An 18,201-nucleotide genomic window follows, 5' to 3' on the forward strand; every position below is an offset into this window, starting at 1 on the left:
CAGGGTAGCTTACTTTGAGTCCTAGAACATGGATCGGCCCTATCTGAATATGGACATTTCCAGCATTGGCACGTCAATAATGCCTGCTCAATTATGCTTACAGACTTCTTGCAAATTCTCGGAAAGTCGGCACCAGCTTGGGATTGAAATGCTACCTCCCCCTTAGCCAGATGATAGAGACCAGTGCTTGAATCTGGACTCCAAGACTGGGGGATCTAATCTACCGCTCGAATATCCATGCCCCATTTTCACTGGTAAACTATAGTTAAGGGGTATCGTCCATTAACAGGGGCGCTTCGCATTGTTCGGTGTTTACTAGACTTTCACCCGCAGTAGGATAGGCGCGCGAATCAGGTGAAGCGTTGGTGACCCGGGCTGAGTCATTTACCCCGATCGACTCGGGTAATAGAGTGCAGATAGAAAGTAACATCTCTCTTTACGGGTTCTCGGGGGCGATCGCCGGTGTTGTGCATAAAAGGGGGCTCCCACCATGCAAGAATTCACCAGCATAGGTAGCCACAACTTCGCATTATGTGTGGGCATGACTTCTAACATGATATCCACGGCCTTTTTAGTTCTGGGCTCTGCCATTGTCGACGCTGCTACACCGTGGGATGGCTCACGCTTCGCTTGGTACACATCAGATGCAGGCAACGACTTCCAGAGTGCTCTGCCCATCGGCAATGGAAGACTTGGTGCGGCTGTCTTTGGGATGGCCGAGGAAAAGCTGGTGTTGAATGAGAACTCGGTCTGGAGCGGCCCGTGGCTGGACCGTGCAAACCCAAAGTCCAAGGATGCTGTTCCCAAAATCAGGCAGATGCTAATCTTGGGGAACATAACGGGCGCCGGCGAATCTGCCATGGACAATATGGCGGGCAACCCAACCTCGCCGAGAGCATACCATCCGCTGGTCAACGTCGGCATCGACTTTGGGCACAGCTCCGGCATCTCGTCCTACACCCGCTGGCTCGACACGTACCAGGGCACAGCCGGGGTTAATTACATCCACGGCGGCACCAACCACAGGTGAGATACCAGTTATATGGTGGCTTCACATGGGCCACCCCGTATAGCCCACGAGCTGACAAGAACAGCCGTGAATACGTCGCCAGCTATCCCCATGGCGTTCTCGCCTTTCGCCTGAGTGCCAGCGGGCAGGGCAAGCTCAACGTCAAGCTTTCCCTCTCTCGCGCCCAATGGATTCTCTCCCAGACAGCTCGTACCGGCAGCGGCGCGAGCGCCCACACTGTCGCTTTGAGCGCAAATAGCGGGCAGGCTTCCGAAGCCATCACCTTCTGGTCTGAAGCCAGAATCCTCAACTCAGGGGGTGAGTATCGCAGAAAGGATTATTGTGTAAAACACGGTACAGTTGACTCCCCTTAGGCACCGCCACTTCCCCGGATGGCAAGACTATTTCCATAACGGGAGCTGATATGGTTGACGTCTTCTTCGACGCCGAGACGACATACCGATATCCCAGCGCTGCCGCGGCGCAGGCCGAGCTGAAACGAAAGCTCGATGCCGCCGTGGCCGCAGGCTACCCAGCGGTTCGTAAAGCTGCCATTGACGATTTCAGCAGTCTCATGGGACGCGTGAAGCTCGACCTCGGGTCCTCGGGCGATGCTGGATTACAACCGGTGCCCACCCGGCTGAGCAACTTCAAGAGGAACCCCAACGCGGATCCCCAGATGATGACCCTCATGTTCAACTTTGGCCGCCATCTTCTTGTCTCTTCCTCCCGGGACACCGGACCGCGCTCTCTTCCAGCCAACCTGCAGGGCATCTGGAACCGGGACTATTCCCCCGCGTGGCAGAGCAAGTACACCATCAACATCAACCTCGAGATGAACTACTGGCCCGCACTGGTCACCAACCTAGCCGAGACCCAGAAGCCCGTGTTCGACCTGATCAATGTCGCCATTCCCCGGGGCCAAGCCGTGGCCAAGACCATGTACGGTTGCGACCACGGCTTCATGTTGCACCACAACACAGACCTCTGGGGCGACGCGGCCCCTGTCGACAAGGGCACGCCGTACACCGTGTGGCCGATGGGCGCCGCCTGGCTGTCGGCCGACGCCATGGAGCACTACCGCTTCACGCAGAACAAGACCTTCCTCCAGCAAGTCGCGTGGCCCATCCTCCGCCAAACCGCCCAGTTCTACCACTGCTACCTCTTCCAATGGAACAACTACTGGACCGCCGGCCCGTCCCTCTCTCCCGAGCACGCCTTCGTCGTGCCCCAGGGCATGCGCCAGGCCGGCAAGAGCGAAGGCCTCGACATCAGCATCGAAATGGACAACCAGCTCCTCCACCAGCTCTTCACCAACATCAACGAGACCTGCGCCACCCTCGGCCTCCCCCCCACTGACCCAGACTGCACCGCCGCTCGCGCCAAACTCCCACAAATACGCCCGCCCACCATCAACCCCACCACCTCGCGCCTCCAAGAATGGCGCTCTTCCTCCTACGCCGACACCGAGCCCGGCCACAGGCACTTCTCCCCGCTCTGGGCGCTCTACCCAGGCAGCCAACTCACCACCTCCGTGTCCCTAACAACGGCCGCTGCCGCCCTCCTAGACCACCGCATGGCCTCCGGCTCCGGCTCCACCGGCTGGTCGCGCGCGTGGGCGGTGAACCTGTACGCGCGCCTGGTGCGCGGGGACGACGCGTGGCGGCACGCGCAGACGCTCATCCAGACATTCCCCTCGCCAAACCTGTGGAACTCGGATAACGGGCCGGGTACGCCGTTTCAGATCGACGGGAACTTTGGGCTGGTGGCTGGCATGGCGGAGGTGTTTTTGCAGAGCCATGACTGGACTGTGCATTTGTTGCCAGCGCTGCCAAAAGTGGTGGGTGGGAAGGGGCGAGTGGACGGGTTGGTGGCGAGAGGGGGGTTCGTGGTGCGCGAGTTGGTTTGGGAGGGGGGCTTGTTTGTGCGGGCGAGCATTGAGGCGCGGAGTGGGGGGTTGTTGAGGGTAAGGGTGCAAGGGGGAATGGGGTTTTTTGTGGATGGGAAGAGGTATGAGGGTGCCGTGGAGACGGAGGTTGGGGGGTTGTATGAGATCACTGCTGCGGCGTGATGAAGGTTGACAGATAGTGGTCGGAACAATATTCCGGGAAAGGGGGAGCGGTATGAAGTGCGCATTGGCTGAACTATTTAGTAAAAAGGATAGTACTGCGATAAAAAGGGCTTCGCAACAATCAGGCATCTTTTTGCCATGAGCTCCCCAAGTTGCAGCTTACTGTCACACTAAAGTAAAAGGAAAGACATCGCACTGCAGGGCCAGGGGAACCCCTATATCCTTATCACACTTACACGTGGGTCACAACCTTGAACACGGCCATATCGTGCGTGGCCAGCCTCTGCGACACCGACGTGCCCGTCCCGTTACGTCCACTATACAGCTCCGTCCACGTGAAGCTACCCGCGCCTAGGCCGGGCACGTCGCTAAAGTTGACCGTCAGCGTCTCGGCTCCGTCCGCCGCGACCAGGCCAACGACAACTCCGTCAGAAAGCGGCCCGGCATAGTACCTGTACAGCTTGCCGCTGACGGGCGCGGGCTGACCCTTCGGCGTAAAAGTGGTGGCGGCTTTGCCGAGGGGGTCTTGGTGGATGGCCAGGATGCCCTTTCTCGTGTCAGCTTCAACTTTCGCCCGCCTACGGTTGGTGGTTAACCAATTTCTATTACCTTGTTCTTGATGATATTCAACGTCGATGCCTTCAGTTTGGTCATGTCTGTGCCCATGATTATGGGCGACTTCATGATGGCCCACAGACCAAAATGGGCTCGCTCCTCCGCTTCGGTGAGAACGCCGTTGCCGAGTTCCTGTTTAGTGTTAGCTGTAAAAACTGCCAGCCGGCTAAATCACGTATCAAGCGTACCATCATATCCAAATCGTTGAAGCCGCCCGGGGCCGCATACTGATACATGGTGGCTGCCCTGGCTGCGATACTCGAGACAGACGCCCAGTTGTTTTGGATGTCCTCGGACATGCGCCACGAGTTCCCAACCTTGCCTCCCCAGGTCCATACCTCGTCTCTTCCCCACTGGCAAATAGAAAACAAAATGGGTCTGCCCGTCTTGAGCAGCGCATCGCGCATGATGGGGTAATACTGCTGCGACTTGATACCCTTGTTCGTGTAGACCTGCTCCGTCAGGCAGTTGTCAAACTTCCAGTAGTCGACGCCCCAGGCAGCAAGCGTGTCCGCGTCCTTCTGCTCGGAGCCGTACGACCCCGGATACAGAGCGCACGTCTGGGTGCCCGCGTCGCCGTACAAACCGAGCTTCAGCCCCATGGCATGGACCTCGCGAGCGAGGCCATCGATGCCCTTTGGAAACTTTGACGTGTCAGCAACAAGGTGGCCGGTGCTGTTGCGCTGCTTGGCCGACCAGCAGTCGTCGATGTTAACGTAGGTGTATCCAAGGTCCTTGAGGCCCAGGTCGACGAAGGCCTTAGCTGTGTTCAGCACGACAGTAGCTGAAGCCGCGTTGCAGCCTCCCTGGTTCTGTAGGGTATTTCGTCAGCTTCATGTCCTTTCAACCCTAACGTGTTTCTGGATAAATAAACACCCAAGAGTTCCAGCCGAGTGCTGGCGTGCGTCCAACGCCATTGTCGAGCCGTTTTTCTGACGCGGTTCGCGATGAAGCTCTCGAGAAGAGAACAATCAGCGGTACAAGTAGCTTGTTCAACATCATTCCTCAACAGTGTCCTAATACGGTTGTTTCGAAGTGACTATAAAAGAATCTGTCATAGCTATGACCGATGCTGATCCTCGATCGACATTAGACAGGCTCATAGAAATACAAGTTTACGCCTGATTCGAGCCTTTACCCGTTTGTAGCCGGAAAGGCATCGGTGTCCAAGCACAGTTTCACCAAGTAATTGGATGTCACCAGAGTGCTGCCTTTGCGATCCTATTCGGTTTCAATGTTACCTGGCGGTCAACTCAGAACCCGCCTCCTAGGCGCGCCAATAGTATTAGCAAAGAGCGAACAGAAGTGACGTAAATCCTTGTCATGCCTGGTATGGTAGCGATTTATCCGCGCTTCGGCTGGAAGTGTCAGCATGAGGCCAGGGCCGCAGCCGGTGTGACGCTGAACGCTGCAAGCGACTGAATCATGGTGATACTAGAAGAGTAGTTACTGTACAATACCGCTAACTTCAGATATAGCAGGGAAGCCGGTACTATTATTATATTTACAGTATTATTTAACGTTACCTTATGCCGTAGGGGCAGTCGCCCATCCCAGTAGGGCAAGCGGTCCCTCCGCGCCTACTTTACATGCAAGGCATCCGCTCGTGTACGATGCCGGTGACCCGCGGTGGCCGGCGAGTCTGCGGTTTGCGTTTCTCTACCCTGGCAGCGTCCGCATGTATGATCACAGCGGGGTTAATGATATACCGAGATCGACCGAGGTCTCTAATCCGATTGCCGTTAACTATAGTGAGGGACATATTTGACGGATGGATGGATTTATTTCGCCCGGAGCCTAAAGTGCCTTGGCACGATAACTACATCCGGTTCGTTGAAGTTCGGTCATCAGCTCGTACAAGCCCTGCTTCGCCTCCAAGTACTCCTAGCGACGACTTGGCCAAGCGACCTTCCATCTCCGTAAGGGCGCTGAGCATGTTCGTTTCGAAGTTCAATTATCTGGCCCATCATTTGGGTTATCGTCCTCATCAGTTGCTGGTCCCAATCCTGGGGCCGAACTGATGCCTCGGTGTTCATCGTCGCAGTTGTTGTTCCCGTGTTGCCAATTGTGACCTTTGTCTGGTCGGAAGGTCGCCCTTTGAGTGCCCCACGCTATGTGAGGGTTTCCCGATCGTCTGCGCTACCTCGCGCTTTGGTAACGCACTTCGCTCATCTGGTCTTCGGTGACCAGTATCTTGGAACTCGCGGTGTTCCGGTCGTGCCTAGCTACTCGGCTCCCTTGGGCTCGAGGTCTTCGCTCTCGTGGCGTAACAGTCGGGAATGTGGGATTCGACTCGTAAAACAACGTGCGGTTCAACCAGCTCCCGCAGGCTAGTATCTTGCAGGAAACGTTGTAGCTCACCCGGTCAGCGTTGCCGGGGTCTTGCCCTTCGCTCAACCAGTCCGATTGCTGGTGTCTTGCGGTGTCTTGCGGTGTCTTGCGCGCCTGGTATTGCGCGAGGACTATACCAACCGAAGCCGCTCTGTTGCTTTTGCGGTGGCAATATCAGCATAAATGACGCAGTTCTCTGTCTGAACAGACAAGAAAAACCAAACCTTCCTCACATTGACTTCGAAGAAAGGAAATTCAGTGTAATGCAACACTCTCAACGAGTATATTTGCAACTGGTTGATGACGACTCTACGAGTACACTAACCTTGAAGAAAGACAAGGAAGACGAGAGAACTTGGCGGTCCATGAACTGCAAATGAGCTGAGTTGGGCGCGGTGGTCCGGGCGCGCCGGGATGCAATCTGGGAATACTTCTTCACCTGACACTACACAGCCACTGTGTAGCCCGAGGTAAATTTTCCTCCCGCGTTCAACTACCTCAGCGTCGATGGTTCGCTTGCACTCTGTTACTTTGTTGGAACAACGTATTTTGTCTTTTGCGCAATGCGTGCTTGTTGAGTCGACTCAGAACCTGATTCCACGGATGCTGCTGAGCTTGCCAGGAGATTACACGGACCTATCCCAGACTCCTTCCTCCGCAGTTGTTCCCCCTTGCCAACGTCATGGAGATGGACGGCAAACGACGCTGGAGCGACGAGAGGCTGCAGCGGGCAAGCGAAGAACTGAAAGAGCATCGATCAGACTACTCTGATTGCTCTTTACCTTACTGCAAGCTTTGTAAATCCATGATCTCGACGAAGAATGGTGTGCAAAGCCTTCTCTCCGCTACAGGGTTCCAGCATTCCACTTTCGCCGATTTGCGCCTCCGATCAGAGGAAAGGCTGCCTTCTTTTGCGATACGATCCGACCAGTGGCCGTGTTGCACTATCTTGAAGTTGGCAGTGGTGTGCTGATACTCTTCGCCATGTGTGGAGATCAAGCATGTTGGAAGCTTGCCAAGTCGGGGGACACGCCCTTGATTGACGGTCTAGGCGTCTTCAGGCCTAACGGCACACTCCTGTCAAGGCTACTCATCTACACGCCCATAGGTACTGTACGTCGATGCAAGAATACCCCCTTCATCCTTCTGGTTCTAAGGTCTGACGGAATTCCAGACGACCCACCAGTAAAATACATATCTGGACGCCCCATACCGTCCAAGGTGTCTAGCGCTCTGGTGGTCAACCAACTGAAGGCTTTGGATTGACGAATGTCAAACTCGACACGCCAAGTGCAGGGCCATCATAAAATCCATTCCTCCCGAGTAGGGTACTAGATGTGGGACGCGATGGTCATGCCGAGCCCGAAATGTTGCAGCTCCATTCAACTGAGCCGACCGAAACAGGGCACTACGCAGCACTCAGCTATTGTTGGGAAGGAGTCCAAAAGATTACTACGACAACTGAGAACCTCGAGGTGTATAGCAAGGGACTTGACCTCAACAGCCTCCCAGCGATGATTCGCGACGCCATCACCGTAACGAGGCCCTTAGGGATTCGTTACCTCTGGATGAACGCACTTTCCATCGTGTAAGACGACGAAAACGACAAGTCCAAGGAGATTAGCGGAATGGGACAGATTTTCGGCACCGCGTTGGTTACCGTTTCTGCAGCGAGGGCTCGATCCGCACAGGAAGGATTTCTAGCCGACAGAACAACATTAGAGAAATGCCGACTCCCGTTTCTCTCGCAGGATAGAGGGGACGGTCATGCCTATATTGGGACGGTCCTCTCGGACTATCGTTCTTACCATCCGATTGACTACCGCGGGTGGACGCTGCAAGAGCATCAGTTAGCTGCGAGACTCATTGTGTATAGCGAGAAGGAAGTCATTTGGCGCTGCCGCCAAGACACATCCAAAACATGGTCCCACGTCATATCGAATACCACCCGCAGAATGTGACATTCGTCCCCGCAAGTCACTCCCGCGGCGGCAGGACCGTAAAGCAACAGACACACCTATGGGCTAAGATTGTCGAGCAATGCTCTCAACGCAAGTTCGCCGTTCTCACGGACAAGGTGCATACGCCCTCTGGAATTGCACGCGAGGTCGCGAGGCTTTGGGACGACATGCACATCGCTGGTATGTGGGGGAGATGCTTGATACAGCACTTGGGTTGGCGGGCTTTAATGGAGGGAAGCCGGCTGCCTAAAGGCTCCGTTCCAAGTTGGCCCTGGCTTGCCGGGGGTCAGTATATATCCTTTGAGATGGCTGAAGACCATAAAGTGGAAGTCGTCGAAATTCTGAATGCGCTCGGTTGGCGATGTGGCGAGCCCGCCACGCTTGTGTTGAGAGGAATCGTCATTGAGCCAGGAAGCTACCGCTAGATAGCTCTGACGGTAGAAACATAGTCTGATAAGGACTCTCTTGAAGATGGCGTATGTTTGCTGGTTTTGGGTTACAGACCTTGGGACTCTTGAGTGAGTTATAAACCTGGACGTCTTGGAGTGGGTATGGCCATGCGGGACGCTGACAATGGTTGCTATCGGCGGGTTGGCATCTTGAAATTTCTGACACCTTCAAGGGGGGTCGAAAGACACAGATAGTGAGACTGGTGCAGATCTTATATGACTGCATTCACTAAGGAGGTTTGATTAAGAGTGGAGGAGTTTGGAAACAGCTCAATATTCTGTCATGTCGTCGAGTTAATGTTATTCTGTTTCTGAGATGTTCACGCACGATGACTTACCCAAGCGGTGTTAAACACCTCCTTGCCGGGCCGGTCGTGCACAGCATCAATCAACCCACAGGACTCCCTTCATCCTCCTACGGACCCGAGGCCAGTCCTCCTCCATACCATCAATATCAACAAGACCCCCAACAGAATCCGCCAGCCACGGTTGGTAGATATCTATCGTAGTAGCAATGGATCCGATAAGCAGCAGCCATAGCTTCAGATCGCGCAGTACCGGCCTGGTGGACACGGACAAGGCATCGAGCGCATCGATAGAAACACGTAGCCTGCCGTGCAAGAACTCATAATAATTGGACTTGAGCCCGGGACGATTCAGAAAGATGCTCGCTATGAAGGCGAGGAGGTCGGTGCGGATGGCCTCTTCAAAAGGATGTGATGTGAAGGAGTATTCGAGCTGCAGTAGACGGTACTGGATGGATGTTATAATTTCGAGAACGACTTCTGGATGGAACTTGTTGTCGTTGCCATTATTGTTGTTGATGAGGAGATTGGCGATGGCAATGAAGGTGCGCATGTCGCTGTAGATGTTGTGTTTGTGTTGCCTTGCGTCTATGGTTTGAATATATTCGGAGAGAGGATCCTCTTGGGTGGCTACCGGAGGGGAATGAACTGTAAGTCCGTGGACACTGATCTGGTCGAAGAAAGCGTGACCGCGACACATGGCCGTCAAAGAACACGGGCTTCCAGCCGGTCTTGAGGTACCAGCTGAGATCGACACTAAGGGAAAAGAGAAGGCAAAGGTTAGTCTAGTTTAGTTCTCCAAGGTGTCGAAATGACTTAGGGTTGTTCTTACTGGCACATCTTGATCTGAGCCTCCGTGTTGCTCTTCGTGGCTGTCATGCCGGCCCTCAGCCGCACAATCTGTCTCAACCCTTTCACATGGGTTTGGCTTGCTTCGTGGTCGCCCACAGCTTCGGCCACCATGGCCAGCGCGATTACAACTGCAGCCGTCACATCCTCGATCTGCCGGGTGCTGTCCTCCAGCCTCTGCTGCAACAGTGCAAGGGCTCATCGCAGGTTGGTGCCGGGTGCGACTCGAGAAGTATGAGACCAGGTTGCTTCCACGGTCGTGAGATGCCACATCTAAAGTTACGGTCGAGAAACAGACCATGGAAGGCGCTCGCTGTAAAAGAGCAGAGAGTGGAAAGTAGGCAGCGTCGATGCACAGCCAATAGAAGGAGGTGGTGTCGTTTTGCCCGACGCAACATTCGAGCGGATACATGCTCTGGATCATGTTGAGGAAAACTGCCAAGTCTCTGCTATCGGTATTGAAATGGATGGATAATGTTGTATGATGCACCCAGCTCACAGCAGTACGGCATACTCACACTGGCGGATAAAGACCCGCGACGTCTCGTCCGCGTCAAGGATTGATTGTTTACCCAATGCGGTAAGTGTAAGACTCCAGGTGCCCAGGCCCAGCGGCCCAGAAGTTGACGGCAACTGGCGAGATGCGGCGGACGAATGTTCGATCCATGGATAGGTATGTATGTGAACCTTGGATGACGAGCATGCCATTCAATATACCGTGCAGTGTCTTTTCCCGTCAGTGTGGTTGAGTTGATCCCGCCTGGCCGTCGATTGGAGGTTCGAGGCCTTTTGGAGGCTTTCCAAAATCTCGGTGAAGCCGCATATGAAGTACTACCACGGTACATTGTCAACTCGGCCGACACCTGCATGAAGGCCGTGAGCCAGACAAACGGCCATCTTGACGGGGCGGCAACAGCGGCCTGGACTTCGCCTGCGCAGAGTGACTGGTCAAGCTCAAGCTGGGACACGTGATGCCTCGCGGTGCGCACACCAGCCAGCGCGAGGTGGCCGCCAATTCCCTGCTCGCACCTCAATTGCTGATCGGTCAGGGCTACGGAATGGTCCGCGAGCAGGCAACTGGAAGAACCGGGGACCGAATTCTGTGCTTGTCCCACAACTCTTTCCCTGAACAGCTGGCCTTTGCAAAGCATTGGGTCTGTCATGCATGTGTGCTTTATCGAGTGTCGGTGGTTACGGAGGCGTTTCTCCCGGGAAAGCTAGATACGATAGGTAGACGTTTCAGGGCAGGCCCGGGCCAGGGAGATGGTGGGACTGACAAATAGATTTTTAAGCATTCCGCTAGACACAATACCTCTCTCAATGCAGTTTTCTGAGCGATTTGGGCCAGATTGAGTGGCGGTTACCACGAAAAGGGGGTGCGGTGGGCTGGCGATATCGGGTATACTGGTGTAACCACAGGCTGAGGGCTGAAAACACACTCTCTCGTGCCTCTTTTCCATTTTAATCGTACTGCATCTCGCCGATGCTGCACACATGCTGCGTGCGTTCTAGACCAGCATGGACTGCTTGACCGAGGCTCGAACGAGAAATTTGACGCCCGTGGTGGGATTCGTCGAAGGGGCGCGGTTCAGGCGAATGCGCCAAGAGATGATGAGATCTACAGTAGGTGCGAAGCTCCCAGTAATCCCATCTACTTTAAGCACGTGTGTTGCTCTCGAACGAGCGCCAAGTCTCAACTTCGTCGAGCAAGCAACTAGTTTTCGCCATCCAGACGGGCAACTTGCTGGATCAGACACCGAGCTGGACCATGTTTGCAATGGTCTGGAAGGCCAACTCCGGCCAGCAGCACGGCGGGTTGGCGATATGATATAACTAGGTAGATGTCCGTGGGCTTGGTCGCCTTCCTCGCCTCTTGGCTGCCCAGTCTGCCCAGTGGTCCAAGACCGTCCGTCGCAAGCCACAAGCTCGCCAAGATGGTGCTCGACAGTTATACCTATATCTTCGCTATCGGCAGCTGCTTCGCCCTGCTCGAAGCCTACAACAATGGCGCTAGTACGTCCTTGTCCAACCCTGCCTACCATATTTATAGGATTTCTGATTGATTTCTGACCCATTTTGCTCTATATAGACAATATGGCGAATGCGTGGGCTACCAGTGTCTCGTCGCGGTCCGTGACGTACAGACAGGCCATGGTCCTATACACCATCTTCGAGTTAACCGGGGCGCACGCTGTGGGTGCCAGGACGGCGTCGACCATCAAGAACGGCATCATTCCCTGCAGCGCTTTTGGCGATAACGCGGGCGTCCAGCTGCTTGCCTTCGCCTACTCCTCCGCCGGCGCCACGCTATAGGTAATATAGTACACGCGTAACTCGGCCCACATGTCGTCGACCTACTCGCTCGTCTCGTCCATCGCCGGCGTCGGTATTGCTACGGTCGGCGCCAGCAAGGTGCAATGGGGCTAGAGCAAAGGCTCCGGTCTCGGTGCCATCTTCGCCGGCCTAGCTATGGCGCCCTTTATTTCGGCCTGCTTCGGCGCCATCGTCTTCATGCTCATCAAGCTGACGGTCCATAAGCGTAAGAACCCGCTACCGTAGGCGGTCTAGACCTCGCCAGCCTTCTTCCTCATCGCCGGCACAGTCTATACGCTCTCCATTGTATATAAGGGCTTGCCACGACTAGGCCTTGACAAGAAGCCCGGCTAGTAGATTGCATATATCTCGGTCGGCACCAGCCTTTGCCCTCTGCCTAATGTCGGCGATCTTCTTTATACCGTATATATACGCCAAGGTTATTAAGAGGGACTATATAGTACGGTGGTAGATGATGTTCTAAGGGCCGCTTCTCTTTAAGCGCCCTATGCCCCCGGATGCCGAGCATCTCGAGGTTAAGGTTCCGAATTATGCCGTCATCTAGGCGGCCCTATCTGACTCGGACTCCATAGACGATATATACGCCCACAAGAAGAGCAATAGCAGCAGCACCTACAACATCACCCCGGCCGCCCCGGTCTCGGTCTCCGCCGGCGATAGCAAGAAGGGCGCCGCCACTGATAGGGCCGTAGTCAAATACACGTACTTATAGTACCAGCAACTCGGCGTTACGGCGGCGGCCATCTGCATCGGTTTTATTACGTACGGCTACAACATTATAAAGGTCATGGGCAATAAGCTCACCTACTACTCGCCCAGCCGCGGTTCGTCTATGGGGCTGGGCGCCGCCATCACGATTCTCATCTTCTCGCAGTATAAGCTGCCCGTGTCGACCTCCATGTGCATCACGGGAGCCACCGTCGGCGTCGGCCTTTGCAACGGCACCTTCAAGTCCGTCAACTGGAAGCACGTGGGACTCTTGTTCTTCTCGTGGGTCATGACCGTACCCATTGCTGGTCTCATTGGCGGCTGCCTTATGGGTTTGGCTATGAACACCCCGCATTGGTAGATTCCCTCACGTTCCGCCGTTTTCAGTTTTCCTTTATTTATTTTTATTTATTAATTTTTCTTTTTCGGATCTAGAGATATGATGAACTAGAGAAATCGGGGTGGTGTTTTCAATGGGAAGAGAGAATAGATCTGGGATGAACTTGCGTGAAATTTTATGATGCCTTCACTGCACTTGTATAGATTTCCACGATTATAGACATTCTCCCGGCGAAGCCATGCACCTTTCCAGGTTGTATTTTGTCATATTAAGGAGGATAGGCTGCTAGTATTAAATGACGAGTACACCTAACTGTGCTGCCAAAGCTTGAGTGTTCATGTTATGGGCCGGTGAATAGGTGTGGGTTCTTGGGTGCACCTCTGGCTGTTCGACAAGCAGGCCGAGCATCAGCCCATATTTTCGGTGGTGTTACAGTGTGGTCAATTGCACCCACTCCGTGACAGTTCTTTTGTTTCTCGACATATCCTGTTTGCCGATTTCTTTCCGGCACCTCTACCACCCTTTGCCATCTGGTGTCAGCATCGCGACATCGAGGTTGTGCGCCCTTGGGCAGACGGGCATGGTCCGTTCCCCTCCGCTCACGAGCACTTCAGGCAACACTGTCTAGGACAACAAAAACGTTTTCTTGCGCGACAATTCCGACAGCTCCGAAAGGATCGGCTCTTTTGTTCAAACAACATACAAGTGCTGGTAAACACTATGTACAGAAGCATCGCAGGATGCAAAATCTTGCCTTTCGCACAACTGCAATTGATGACCCAGCGAGCACGGACTAGCGCCTCGCCCGAAGTTTTGCCGGCCAAAAACCCGTTTGCGTTCCTGGAGTGGGGCCGGCTCCGTAACAACTCCAAACGGCGCCGGCGACGGAGGCTGGAAGGCGTCGCCCAATCTACTTGGTTCACACCCCATCCGGTCCCTCAGCTTGCACCCCGCGCAATCGCGATGGCGATATATTTTAGGCGCCAGGATCCCGTTCCCGGTTCGGGGACGCGAACCAACTGCGCCTAACCCCCGAGCCTCGATATGCTGGCGTTGCTAGCCTTGCTAGCCTAGCTCGCTCATGCTATCGTTGCCTCCCTTCTCTCCCCCCCAACTATATAACTCCCTTCCTCTCTTACCTTTTCCTCATTCTTCCTACTCCTAACGCACTTTTTAACTCACCCTCCCTAGAGAACTCCCTTCCTCCCTTACCTTTTCGTTGTTCTTCCTATTCCTAACGTACTTCTTATCTTACTATAAGTGTGCAATAATAGTCGCGTTTCTCTAGGGCGGACCTAGTTAAGGTTAAAGCGCTCCTCTAGGCTTATATAGTCTGTGCTATTAAGGAGAAGGGTAATAAGAAGCCCTTTATTGCTCCGGATATAAATACGGAGCGTAATAGAATATAGGAAGCCTAGACTGAATATGTCTTCTCTTCTATCCTCTTAGGCTTCCTTAACCGATATCTAATCTCGATATAAAGCTTAGGATATTATACTGATTTATTACTAATTTCAATTAGGTCTTTAAAGATTCTATAAGCTTACTAGAGAGAAAGAGGGTGTAATAGATAGGTATAGCGCTCCCTAGATGTATGGCGCTTACCATCGAGCTAACGTGCATTATAAGCGGGCCGAACATATAAGCGAGTCGAACACTTCTTAGCACAATGCGTCTTCCCTCCATCTAAACATTAGTTTTTCTACAACCTAATATATCTTCTACTTCAAAAGAAGCTAGGGTAATTTTAGCCCTTAAAGCTCTTTAAAACGATAAGGAACTAAGCATCTAAGCCGTAGCCAAGCTCTATAACATGCTAGTTACGACTCTCTACAACTAGCGCGCTGGCTAACCTGTACGACGCGATACTACGCCCAACTCTCGCCAGCTCACCGACTCCGAAGAGAAGGCTCTTGTTCAATATATAATTGAGCTATCTAAGCGAGCTTTTCTGCCGAGACTATATAGTATAGAAGATATAGCTAACCAACTGCTATATATATACGACGTGCCCCTTATCGGCAAGCTCTAGGCGTATAACTTTGTCAAATGCCAGCTAGAGCTCCGGACGTATTATATATGTAGATACGACTACTAGAGAGCTAAGTGCGAGGATCTGAAGGTTATTGGCGAATGGTTTGCCCTTATATAGAACTTTAAGGCCAAGTACGGCATTATAGATGACGATATCTAGAACTTCGATAAGACTAGGTTTATAATAGGTATTATCTTCTCGGGTATAGTAGTTACGACCTTGGATAGCTATAGCAAGGCGAAGCTGGCCCAGCCTAGCAACCGCAAATAGGCGACGGTGATCCAAAGCGTCAATGCCCTTAGCTAGGCTATCCCTCCGTTCATTATCTTAACCGTGCAGTACTACCTCGCCAACTGGTATACCGAGTGCAACCTCCTAGCCGACTGGCGCATTGCAACTACCAAGAATGGCTAGACTACCAATGTAATAGGCCTTGATTGGATCAAGCACTTCGACTACTATATAGCGCCTTAGACAAAAGGCAAATACTGGTTATTGATCCTCGATGGCCATAAAAGCCACCACTCAACCGAGTTCGAGCTCTACTGCCAGCAGAACAACATTATCACGCTCTGCATGCCTCCACATTCCTCCCACATCCTCTAGCCACTTGATGTTGGCTGCTTTGGGCTGTTGAAGCAGGCGTACGGTCGCTAGATCAAGGACTTGATACGCATGCATATCAACTATATAAGTAAGCTCGAGTTCCTTTATATCTTTCGCACAGCCTTCTTTGCCTCTATTACCAAGAGGAATATACAGAGTGGTTTTACAGGGGCTGGCCTTATGCCGTACGATCTAGAGAGAGTGCTTTCGAAGCTAGATATCAAGCTTCGTATACTAACACCTCCAACCTTACAGCTAGGCACTATACAATCTTAGGTCTTCCAGACACTATACAACCCTCGAGAAGCCAAGTCACAGTCAACGCTTATTAAGACTCGCATTGCCAATCATCAAAATAGCTCCCCGACTTCAATGTTGGCTGCTATAGACCAGCTTACCAAGGGTACAATGGCTATAATGCACTAGGTGGCCCTCCTTCAGGCAGAGGTATCTTCGCTCCATAAGGCTAACGAGGCGCTAAGCAAGCGCCGGAGAGCCAAAAAAAATACGTGTGCGGCTTGGAGGATCACTTACTGTGTAGGAGGCACAGGAGGTGGTAAGCCAGGGGGCTATAGGTGGGGAGGCAATGCAAGAAACACAGCTGGATGGTAGTGGTGCTTAAGGGGGGGGGGGGGTCGTATGAAGGTTCGGTGCTGTGGTATGTGCGGCAAGCCTGGCTATAATGCCCGCACTTGCTAGGAGGGTGCAGAAGGGTCTGATTCATCTGTTTCTGATGTAATTATAGTTGGTTCTTAGTGTTGTTGCATTGCAATTGAGAGTAGTTGTTATAGAGTAGTGGAGAGTGTCCCGCTCGCTGATATGTCCCGCTCGCTGATATGTCCCGCTCGCTGATATGTCCCGCTTGCTGATATGTCCCGCTCGCTAATAATGTACGTTACACGAAGCATAGCGTGTGTGATTATGGATGTTCTCAGTTTGAGAGACGGCTTCTACGACTTCCGGGCGGCCTTTAGTTGCTTTGTGAGAGCATTTAGCGAGAGACCACCGCCCTCAACCCACTGCTTTTCAAGCTCGTGGGCCGCTTCCTCCTCCGACCGTCCCTTAGCACCAGCGAGCCTTACGACATCGTCCATGACGACCTTCCGCATGGAGAAGAGCTGCAGGCTGCCATCTTGGACGAGGTGGATGACAGGAAGAACAAGTGAATGCGTGGAATTCTCGTGTTCATAGACAGACGTAGACGGCTGGCGGTGTGCCCACAGAACAGAAGAATCGTTAATCAGGAGAGACAAAGGTTCACATCTCCCCCCCTTGCCCTCTCGAGCGCCAAAGCCGCGATGTACTCCCTCACGCCGGACCGGCCGAGCCAGCCATGCACCCCCGCTTGACATCGGCGCTCAGCTCGCGCACCACATGCACTTCAAGGGACGGGTTGCTCTGGCCGCTCTTCAGCCTGACAGCGGGTTGCACGCGATGACGGTGACCAGCACCTGCGACAGTGCCCAGCCGACCAGGTAGACGATGCGCATGTGCTGCACCGCCAGCACTAGACGCGGTAGTACTGGAACGGGAAGGCCAACTTGATGAAGAGCAGCACCACGCAGTCACAGCACGACCGAGACGGCAGAGACGGCAGAGTGGGGGGTATTAGAAGTCTCGTTGCACCGAGGAAGAAAAGGGGTCACTCCTGCTCGACGGCCATGTCTGGAGCTAACGGACAGCCGCCTAGCTGGTACAGGACACTGTCAGATCCTGCGAGCGCCACTACCTTGGTTGCCTGGGCGAAGGCCAAGCCTGAGGCCGGGGGGGGTTACGCTAGTTGTCTCAGGTAGTTAGGCATGTTTGGGCAGATGAGCGGCGGACCAGGATGGACGAGGTCAAGCTTTTTCAGCCGGCTCTGGGGAAAGGGTTGGTCCGGCCTTAGCGTAGCAAGTGGCCCCGGCCCCGTGGTTTGCGCGGTTCCTCCACTTCCGCAGTCGGCCCCAGTGTCTCTCCAGGTATTGTGTAGTGTAGAGGCGTGGACGATTTCCTGGATTTCACTACCTGTAAGTGTGTAGGTAGTCCGCGGTCTGTCCAGTGTCGAAGCACTGTGTTTGGCACCTCGGCCAGGCCGTACTCGATACACAGTATGGTGAGTCTGGGGATAATGGGAGCTCGCTGATGAACCACGGCAAAAGTCCGGCAGGCAGCGCAGGCGGAGGGCTGACGCCCATGTTCCACAGCCCGTCCAGTCATGCGATCGGCGCGATCAGCTGCGACTGCGCACGACCCCGCGGTCTGTGCGCCTGCGGACGTTCCAGCTACAGAGGTTACCGGCAAAAGTTTTCAAAGTGGACCAGGTACCGGCAATGCGTCGCGCAGCCGTCAGAAAGGGATATGCATTCCATTGGCATCAATGATAGCCTGTTGCCGTATAGGCATTGTATCTACACACTCTCTAAGAAATTCCTCAGGGATTGCTTCCCATGCAGTATTTACTGCTTCCCGTAATTGGTCAGACGGCATCTTGGTTGTAGGTAAGGTCAAGTTGTACAACGATCTGCTCATATATAAGGACAAGATTGCAAAGGGTTTGAACTTGAAGACGCTCATCGCAAGTAAGATCAGGGTTCTTGAAACGCTGGCTA

The 18,201-nt window shown here is 53.6% G+C and overlaps 5 protein-coding genes across 5 annotated transcripts; 3 read left to right on the plus strand and 2 right to left on the minus strand.

Annotated features, from left to right (window-relative positions):
* Window positions 1–553: 553 nt before the first annotated feature.
* Window positions 554–3,080, plus strand: B0T15DRAFT_399049 (glycoside hydrolase family 95 protein; the record flags this gene model as incomplete). The annotated part of the gene is made up of 3 exons (XM_062864986.1): window positions 554–1,026; window positions 1,095–1,327; window positions 1,384–3,080. The coding sequence occupies 3 exons, from the start codon at window positions 554–556 to the stop codon at window positions 3,078–3,080; spliced, it is 2,403 nt and encodes an 800-aa protein (XP_062720703.1).
* A 232-nt stretch (window positions 3,081–3,312) lies between these two features.
* B0T15DRAFT_400416 (glycoside hydrolase superfamily) lies at window positions 3,313–4,694 on the minus strand (the record flags this gene model as incomplete). The annotated part of the gene is made up of 4 exons (XM_062865058.1): window positions 3,313–3,627; window positions 3,690–3,827; window positions 3,884–4,507; window positions 4,572–4,694. 4 exons carry the CDS (start codon window positions 4,692–4,694, stop codon window positions 3,313–3,315), a joined length of 1,200 nt encoding a protein of 399 aa, XP_062720704.1.
* A 3,517-nt stretch (window positions 4,695–8,211) lies between these two features.
* On the minus strand, window positions 8,212–10,014 carry B0T15DRAFT_576249 (uncharacterized protein; the record flags this gene model as incomplete). The annotated part of the gene is made up of 6 exons (XM_062871024.1): window positions 8,212–8,472; window positions 8,775–8,795; window positions 8,860–9,298; window positions 9,432–9,497; window positions 9,574–9,767; window positions 9,889–10,014. The coding sequence occupies 6 exons, from the start codon at window positions 10,012–10,014 to the stop codon at window positions 8,212–8,214; spliced, it is 1,107 nt and encodes a 368-aa protein (XP_062720705.1).
* A 1,417-nt stretch (window positions 10,015–11,431) lies between these two features.
* Window positions 11,432–11,903, plus strand: B0T15DRAFT_559048 (phosphate transporter family-domain-containing protein; the record flags this gene model as incomplete). The annotated part of the gene is made up of 2 exons (XM_062870497.1): window positions 11,432–11,603; window positions 11,680–11,903. The coding sequence occupies 2 exons, from the start codon at window positions 11,432–11,434 to the stop codon at window positions 11,901–11,903; spliced, it is 396 nt and encodes a 131-aa protein (XP_062720706.1).
* Window positions 11,904–12,711: 808 nt separating this feature from the next.
* Window positions 12,712–12,993, plus strand: B0T15DRAFT_486375 (phosphate transporter; the record flags this gene model as incomplete). The annotated part of the gene is made up of 1 exon (XM_062866354.1): window positions 12,712–12,993. The coding sequence occupies one exon, from the start codon at window positions 12,712–12,714 to the stop codon at window positions 12,991–12,993; it is 282 nt and encodes a 93-aa protein (XP_062720707.1).
* Window positions 12,994–18,201: the final 5,208 nt, after the last annotated feature.

The sequence above is a fragment of the Chaetomium strumarium genome (assembly GCF_033439665.1).
Source record: "Chaetomium strumarium strain CBS 333.67 chromosome Unknown B0T15scaffold_5, whole genome shotgun sequence".
Taxonomy (NCBI): Eukaryota; Fungi; Ascomycota; class Sordariomycetes; order Sordariales; family Chaetomiaceae; genus Chaetomium; species Chaetomium strumarium.